Raw genomic sequence first — 9,469 nt, forward strand, 5'->3', positions numbered from 1 at the left:
TCATACAATGACGCTTTCCACGTTTAAGAAACCCTACCTCGCTCCAAGAGCTTGAGACTAGGACTTGAAAACCATTAAGCAGTTACTGTAACACTGATACGTACCATTTCATCCAGTGATAAAAAAAAAGTACCCTGTTTTCAATAATGAAACCCTTACTTCCAAGGAAATAAATCAGAGTTATGACTATTAACATGAAATTGCAGCAATATTTTACTCTTCTAGCTTTGAAGAGTATTCACAGAATATTTTACTAATTTCCACAACTACACATAACCAGCCAGAGATCAGATCAGTTCCATTATCCAAGATTGCTGTTTTCCCATACCTGAATGGAATTGTCATCAAATTTTTCAGTTCCAACTTCAGTGACACTTAACTGTAGACGATAGAGCTTTGGCTTATCTCTGGAGTCAGAACCATCTGTACAGCAAGTGACAAATAGTAATTTACAAGTTAAAGATCAAATATATAGTATTTCTAAACTGTAATTTAGTTCAGTGTGGCAAGGTTCACCAAAAAACCCAATAAATTAGTGAGTGACATTTGTTCAGTTGGGAACTTCATTGCTCATCACAGTGTAAAAACAAAGCAGACAAGAGCTCACTAAACAGAGTGGCTGTCTTCTACAAGTGCAAAGAACAAAATAATACAGAATTACTATTTTAAATATACTTTTAAAAACTTTATCTACTCCCTTAGTAGTTTAAACTTTCCTCAGTAGTTTAAACAACACAACTTCTGTTAATCTCCAAGATTTTATATATATTTATACCAATATGGGTTTAAAAGATTTAGAAAATGAAGTATCTGCAGATGTCTATAATAATAGTATTTATTGATCTTACTAAATACAGATTATCAGCAATATCTACTGTCAGGTGGTCAGCATGACAAACTTTTTCATATTCATCAGGTACTGAAATAGGGTGATATTAAAAAAGGATCTTATAAAATGTTTACTGTGGCACTTCTGGCCTTATCTTTATAGTCCCAGTGACCTATATTTTTATCTCACAGAAAATGAGGTCAAAGATAAAAGTTTGTCTTCCTCCTCCTCCCAGAAAAATATACTGTCCAAATAGAATAAAATTTTGCAAGATACACCGGATGCAGCACAGGATTTAGCTGCTACCTTCACAGGCTAACATACATGTGTTTTGGCATACAGATAAATCCTCCCCACTTTCCAGAAAATACTACAACTTTGAAGACTGTAAGATACGAAACTAATACTGTCACTTCTGACTTCCAATTTTTCCTCCAAAAGGAAGATACAAAAACAGGATGCAACAAGACAACGAATGTCTTACCTGCCGACACGAACAATGATTTCAAGTCATCCCCAAAAAGCATTAGATAACATTATTAAAGCCATAGCACAATCAGTGATACTGTCTTCAATAGAATACTAGTCATCTTCAAATTTTAAATGGAAGGCAATATATAAACAAAACTTCCATAACTCTAACTGCAAACTCCCTGAATTACTACCAGGACCTATTTATTCAAATCAGAATGCAAGCCACTTAACCACAAAATTTCACTTAGTCTATGAAGTCCTCTACCAATCCTTCAATGAACAAGATTTAAAGGAATTAAAAGTCAACAGCACAGAGCAAAGTTAACAGTTAGGAACTATGCACTGACTAAAACCTGAAGACAGAAAGAAAGGAAGGCACCTGCACAACAGAACAGAAGACACAAAGTGAATTGAGCAGGGAAGACTGTGGGTATCAGTGAAAAATTGTACCAACAGAGTTTGACATTGGGAAAAGTATAATGGGCGCTCCTAGTAGTACGCTTCTCCAGGGGGTGATGTAAAGACATCAGATAGAGACAGTCCACAGACTAGCACTATAAATACCAAAGTGCTGATGCTATAGTAACATCCAGTCACCAAACATATTTAGAATCACTATCATAAAGAAGTATTAAACTATCACAAAAGTAGTATTAAACGTGAGAGCACTCAGTCCTCTAAACATTCTTCAGGCACAGGGATAAGCCTTTTATGAAATCCCAACATTTGAGTCTGTAGACATGCACCTAGTATTACTGTATACTAAAAAAAGGTAATGCTAATAAAGTATCTTCAGCAATCTAAATTGTGTGCATTTGTTAGTATCTATCAATGCTAATGAGAAATTATATGGCTGCATCTCCAGTGTCACCAAATGCAGACAGGTAATACACTACTGAATACATTTGGCTCCTTACTCCCAAGTCTCTGAATTGTTTTTACATCTCCCCACAACTTACACAAGAAAACCTAGAGTAGCTCCTTCATTCATTATTTCTGAACCAAATAAGTCAAACATCTCTTCCCACCCACATCCTAGTTTGGTAAAACTGGCACTCAAAAGATACAAGATTCAGTTTGGAGCCAAGGACCCTTATTCCATATGTAAAAATACTGGAATTTCAAAAGTCAATGGCATAAATGTAAGGGCTAGTTATTTAAGTCTTTAGTTCTTAATTTTTTATGACACTTTCTCCTAAGCCCAGATTAGAAAATACAGTCTACAGTCTAGTGATTTCACCCCTATACCAAATATACTTGCCTGCCTCCTGCCCCATACTTTTCATTTTTGACATCTTAAAAACAACAAAAAACACATGCTTTAAAACCCTCCCACACTTTCTGAAATATTTTGTAAAATGCATGATAAAATATTATGGTTTTCAGATGTTTATTTAAGCATTTGTGTATAATCAATCAATATCAAGTTCCTGCTAATAAATGTTTACTTCACACCACTATATACCCAAATATAGATGCAGGTCATGTAAAATGTGCTTTCAGGTTAGAAATATATTTTAGAATCACAATGTTTCTACTAAGGCAAATTAAGACCATTTTGTTTCTCTGGAGAGTATCAATGAAACAAAACAGAAAAAAAAGTTACTTTAAACCACAGAACTAGATACAAACTTTTTTTTCCTTCCCAGGAAAAGGACAAAATGCAAGGAGTTTCTGCAAGTTATTTGAAGCACACATATAATTATCCATCAGTAAAAGTCAATTTCTCCAGTAAAAGCTATCTTAAATGCTGAAGAGAATTACTACAAATTCTAAAAAGGATGAAAGGCTTTTTTGTTCTAGGGGGAGGGAAGGAAGTTTGCACTATACTACAGTGCAACGTCTTGTATTTCCTGTTTTTCAGCAGCTGGAAGCTTACCTAAACGCTTGGAATGCACTGCTCCATTCACTGTAGGGAGATACAGATACCGCCAAGTGCCCGCTCCCCAGACCATCACAGTCCAAGAAGGCTGTTCCTAGACTTTAAGGGTCAAACTTTAAATTCTGGTGGCTCAGAAAGGCAATACACAAAATCCAAGTCATAGGACTTAGGGTCCAGAATTTGTGGGGGACAAAAAAGGTAATAATGTCTCTGCGGGTTTTTTCTGACAACAATATCTTAAGATGGCCAGTATTCTATTTACGGCACCCATGACTGAGCAACATTATCAGAGCTAAATAGGTGCAGCAAATTTCTATTATTTGGGGAGGGGTGGGGGGTGTTAAGCTTAGAAAATCGAACTGATCTTTTGAGGTCCCTTCCAACCCCTAACATTCTGTGATTCTGTGAATTGGAACACTCCTCCCAGATGTGTCTCCAGGACACAAGCTGTAAAAGCAAGAACTACAATTCAAAAGACCAAGGTAGCCACTACTGAATACATTAAGCTCAATTATCTACCTGACAAAGCTTTTCCCAGTAACATCATACAAGGCTTCAAATAAACTTTGTATGTTTTGTATCTGAAGCAAGTTTCACGAGCTATTTTCGCCCAAGACAAGTGCATACACCACAATACATGAGCATCTGTGTGTACTGCCTATCGCAGACTGAAAACCTGCATTTCAAGAGGTAACCCTCAATCAGAAAGCACATTTTGCCCCCTAACCAGGCAGGAAACAGTGATTTAGAAAAAAGGGAGTTCCAAAGACACTAAATGTACAGTAAAAAATGCTATAAAAACACATAGTGTAAAAAGATACACAATATATTGCTATTCACCTATAGTCACTAGTGAAACAGTTTATGTAAAACCCGTGAAAACTGTGGCTTTCTATGGCTTTCCATGCTAAGGACACAATACAAATAGATTTCACGGCTGGTGTGATGCAGTTACAAGTCAACATTCACACTTCAAATAGCAGCATGTATTCAGAAACAGGCTGCGTAGTGAACAGAAGTGAACAGTCACTGTAAGCACATCATCAACTCCGTGATTCATAACACAAATGTATATTTTTGATCAATAGAAAAATACAAGACGGGCTTCCCTTCATAGACAGATTCACCACTCAAAGGTGAGCCTGACACCACTGTGGACACAACAACCTGACTTCACTAACCCAGTGCTTGAAACAATGCTGGAAGATTGCACTGACTCAAAACCAGACTAAGCCAAATGAAGATCAGAGCTTAGAAAACAAGTAAGTCCAAAGCTGAACAAAAATATCCACAAAAAGGACTGCACCTATTGACTTACCAATTAGGTAAATATATATTTGAAAAGCAGCAGATTTCCTGCATAGGTTCCCAAGCGCTAAGAGTTTACACAGTAACAATTTTAAGAGATTGGTTGGGCAGATTTGAAATGTCGTGTTGAATTTAGGAGGTAATTCTGCTATTAAATTTCAGACAAGATGTGCACTTCCAGCAGAATTGACAATAGTACGTATTTTTTGGTAAAGGAGGATTCAGCAAGGAGTGTGACAGACAATAAAGCTCCTTCAAACTAATGTGTTAAAGTGTCACCACACATGGTGCTCAGAAGGCTGGCCAGGGAAACCACTCTGGCCAAGGCTTTCAAGCTTCTCCAACCTCCTGTAACTCCTCTTTCCAAGTTGTTATACCTGCATGATCTCTGCATCTCCCATTGCTGACAATTCTACAGCTCAGGATTGCTTTTTTTGCAATGAGGCAGGGAGAAAATCCTTAAGGTTTTGGGTTTGTTGTTTTTTTTTCCAAATGCTTTGTAATTTTTATTTCAGGCATGTAGGATAAATCTCAGAGACTCACATCCTAAAAAACTGTCTTTTTGTAATTTTTCTCAGCCTTTAAATATTATGATTGAATAAATGAAATTAATAACACCCCTGAATTTGGCAGCAGCTATATTCACAGATAACATCGACGGTATCATCTATTCGAAGTGCTGCTCTATATCACTTCAGTCCATCCAGCCTTTTACTATCAGATTCATCTCACTTTATTGATTCATTTACACGTCTTGGAAGACAAAAGACATTTGCTGACTGCCACATCCTCTGTGGAACTGTGCAGTATCTCATCTTCAGTCTCTAAAACAGTCACACAACCAGCAACATCAGCTGCTGTGGAGAAGTGTAAAAACAGGAGATACTTCCAGAAGTCAACTTACGGAATTTGTGCAAATGCACAAGGGCATGAAATCAAAGTCTGCCAGGTTCTTCTGCAAGAATACGAACAGACAATGTTCTGACAGAGAGATATTTCTACAGGAGTTATTTCTGCAATAAATACAAGTACCCTGAAATGCACTGTTCCAAAGAAACAGACTGAAGCTAGAGTACTAAGACCTCTTTTTCACACTCAGAGATAAAGATTTAAGAAATTGTACTTTTTTTTTTCCAGTGAGATTCATCCAAATTTCAAGCATTCTACTCAAAGATCTGGTGTTCCTGCAGAGCTCATCTACGCCTACCAGTTCAGCTCACTCTGTGGAACTTTTCTGCTCTCTGGAATAATGACGTTAATTAAACAGAATTCTCAACTCATCAAAGAGTTGAGTATCAGAGGCCTAAGTTTGAACACGGTTTTTTCAACTATTGTACTCTACAGCCATGAAAGTGAGCAACACCAATGGACATACAGTGCTTTTACAGCAATCTAGAAAATGAAATGAGAAAACAGATGCTAAGAAAAAAATAAAAAAAAGGAAAAGGTATTTTAGTAGACATGTCACAATGAAGAAGAAAGTGGCTCTGTATTCTTGTCTATTTGGTCAAAACAAGACATAACTGCAGCAATGGTCTAAACATTATTTCACATGAAAAAATCATCAGATTTCATCTCCTGCATCAAGATAGTCAAACACTGAAAAGCACAATTAAGTTCCACACCATTTATTCAATTCAGTTTTTAATTAGGAATTCAGCAAGCAGAAGGATCAAAGAACACTTTTCTTTCTATGACAACACTGCTTGTAAACCACTCTGTGAAATTTAGTTGTTAACCTTAGCTGGAAGGTTGAACTCTTTGGATGGTAGCATATTCATGATCTATTTGATGTTTGGTCACAGATAGAATAATTAAATGGTGGCTGACAAGACAGATAATTACTTCACAGAAGTGGTCCCTCAGGAAAAAAAAAAAAAGTAAGATAGCAAGGTAGTCTTTCATTTGTCAAAAAGAAACTAAAGATTTACAGCCAGCGATGTTTTTAGTGACTAATGAGAGAACAGTATTAAATATAGCATTACCTTCGTAAGTGTGATAGTTGTAGTAGGCAAAGTGATTCCTTCTCCCTGGGGTTAGAAACACATGCAGAGGACCCAGGTGAAGGCAGCACCAGCAGGACAGATACCATGCAGAACACGCGGAAGAGGGCAGGAAGAGAAAAAGACAGGAAAGGGTGAAACTGTAGCCAGGCAACACTTCTCAGTTTCTAAGGATGAAGTGCATTAAAACTCTTTCAACTTCAGAAAACCGTAGAGAATATCAAGAAATCAGTACTACAAAGCTACTGAATGAAACAATCCTTATTGTTTAGAAAAGCAACAACAAGCTGTTAGAAGGAAAACATGAACAATAGGTCAGTCCCACAGGCAATGTGCAAAGGCAAAGTACCCGGCTTTGCCACCTATGGCATTTCAGAGTGTTTTTCCTCTCAGCTAATGGATGTCTTGTTCCACTGCCTGAGTACAACGTTTTAACAATAAAGCAACTAAGTTGCTCAAAGAGTAAGAATTTAGAGCCTAAGAAATCTACAGTACTATTAAAAGAACCAAAAATATTAATATGCAAATAAAATCTCAGTATTGGAACACAATATAAAATACACTTCACATATTCTGTGTACTGCTAATTTCATCTGGCACTTTCTTAAAAAAAAAATAAACCACAAAACCAAACAAACTCCAACACACTATGTGATCGTGAATTTAACCTTTTGTTTGCAGCTCTTGTCAAAGTTTATAGCATAAATATCCAATTTCAAATTATAAATCACTTGCTTGGATACCTGAATGCACCCAAGTTACACTTAATAGGAAAAAGAGCCACAAAAAACTGAAGCCTCAAACGTGAAAGTCCACATCCAAATCTTTAAACATGTAGACAAAAAAAATTAAGAGAAGTTGCATGTGTTTTACCAGTTGTTGTGCTGAACAATCAAGCTCCCCTGGCTGTTTCTAGATCATAAAATTATTTGTAAATTACAGTGTAGCCCAGAGAGTTGTAGCGATGCCAAAATTCAACCAAGCCTTGATAGCGATTTGAAGGTTCTATGTAGGATGAAAAATATTTAGTTCTTGTCCTTCTAAAAATGTGGGAAGGTTTATGTATGACATTGTCAAATATAACTTACAGGATGAAAAATATTTAGTTCTTGTACTTCTAAAAATGTGGGAGGGTTTATGTATGACATTGTCAAATATAACTTACTAGTTATGCTTCAGTATATTTCTGAATGTAAAGCAAACCATATTTAAGCACTGCTTTTCTGGTTCCAATTCCCAAATCACAAGACAACATGTAAAATTATTTTACTTAATAAGGAGTTTTAAACACCAAAATCCAAAGGAAGTTTAAGATTGAATTATTTTCTTTTCGGTTTTGAAACAACATTATAGCTATATGCAGCTCTACCTCTACATAGCTCTAATTCAGAATTCGACATTGGAAGGATAACTAATGCGGCATTTGCTTACACTGACAAGAAAAACTTTCTTGTGCTTCTAATGAAAAGATCCAGATGACTGTGTAATAATGTAATTTAGATGACAATCAAAATTCTTACCTGGGCTTAATTCTACCAGGTACGGTAGCTTCTCAGGAGGAAGGCAAGAGCCATAGCCAGACCCGTCAACTCTTTCCTTCCCCTTTAATGGCTTTCCATCAGCTATTTTCTTGGATTTCTTTGGGACATAATCAGGAGGCCGCCTTTTCAACTGAAACACTAGTACTCCTAAAACACAATATTATACACGTCCTTTCAGTCTCACAAGCACACATCCAACATCTATTAAATTGAGTTTCGTACGACTGTTTTCAGCTTACTAAGCTCCTGACACATAGTTATTTTTAAATTTGAACTATTTGAAGCGTCTAATTTAGAAAGTTTATGAAGAAAGGTAAAACCCTTCTACTGTCTGAAGGTGTATTACTACAAAGCTCTAAAAGCACCTAGTATCAAAAGTGCCTGAAAACAAAACACTCCATTTGCTTGTATTTCTTACTTTACTGGGAGTCCACACCACGGCTTACAGCACACAAGGCACAAAAAGCTCTTAAAGCTTTTCAGACATACCTTTATCACTAGGCCACTCCCTGAATATCTGCAGTGGACACTCATCATCATCAAGAATAGTTTCTTTAGCACCTTTATCATCAGAGTGCTGAGCACCAGGAGGCAGCATGACCTAGAAAGAAACATCAGTTTTCAGAGCTGTTAGTGGACAATTAGAAGAGAGGATTCAGGGGTATATCTTCCAATTATTTTTGGTTTGCTTTTTTAGAACAAGAGATAAAGCAAAACAAATCAGTAACTTGAAATGCATTTTGCTTTCCAAGACTTGTTCTAAAAGTTTCTCTTGCCCATTGTTATAGTTAAATCACTCTTCCCAGAACATCAGATATGTTTAAAGAGCAAAGAAAAGCAAGTTACACTTAAGGTAGTGAAGATCATCTTCCAGTAAATAAAATTATTCCAATTTCTCAACAGCCAAGGAACAAAAAATATCTGTGGAGGTGATACTTTAAAAATCAAACTGAAGTTTCCTTTATTATCTCACACACTAGAATCAGTCTTTCATTTTGCCAGTGCCATTCAGCTACGGCAACATGGAAGTATCTTTGCAAATGGCAAGATAAGCTGGCAAAGAGAATGTTGTGATACCTCCTGCATCCTTGTCTTGCCCAACCTTTACCTGGTCTACACAAAGACTAAGGGCAGAGACTGGGGCATTTCATACAATTGTTTCATGCGGTCTAGTTTTAAGGAAGAATCAAAACTCAGGATATTTTGGAAACTGAACCACAGACTGTTCATACCCTCTACAAGGGTTCCTATCCTTAGAAGGTAGAGGAAGGGGGAAATCTTAGTTCATGAGTTCTGACTCTAAGGGAGACACAGTTTGTGACTTCTTGCATGTGCGTTGCTGCTCCTCACAGCAATCAAGCATAAGAAACAATGTCAGGCAGCATTACAGTGCGTGAGTACTTTCTAAGTTAAAGATAGGTCGAATAGGTTG

General features: G+C 36.7%; 1 protein-coding gene across 1 annotated transcript in view; it reads right to left on the reverse strand.

Moving 5' to 3' along the window:
- Positions 1 to 8,638, reverse strand: part of LOC104274074 (afadin) — a gene marked incomplete at both ends in the record, with an annotated part of 35,989 nt that extends 27,351 nt beyond the window's left edge. Inside the window, 4 exons of the mRNA XM_009869599.1 lie at positions 329 to 423; positions 6,479 to 6,523; positions 8,017 to 8,184; positions 8,527 to 8,638. Of these exons, the coding sequence (XP_009867901.1) occupies positions 329 to 423; positions 6,479 to 6,523; positions 8,017 to 8,184; positions 8,527 to 8,638 (420 nt within the window). The remainder of the gene's footprint in view (positions 1 to 328; positions 424 to 6,478; positions 6,524 to 8,016; positions 8,185 to 8,526) is intronic.
- Between the last annotated feature and the right edge of the window lie 831 nt (positions 8,639 to 9,469).

This window comes from Apaloderma vittatum, unplaced genomic scaffold (assembly GCF_000703405.1).
Source record: "Apaloderma vittatum isolate BGI_N311 unplaced genomic scaffold, ASM70340v1 scaffold14115, whole genome shotgun sequence".
NCBI classification, from domain to species: Eukaryota; Metazoa; Chordata; class Aves; order Trogoniformes; family Trogonidae; genus Apaloderma; species Apaloderma vittatum.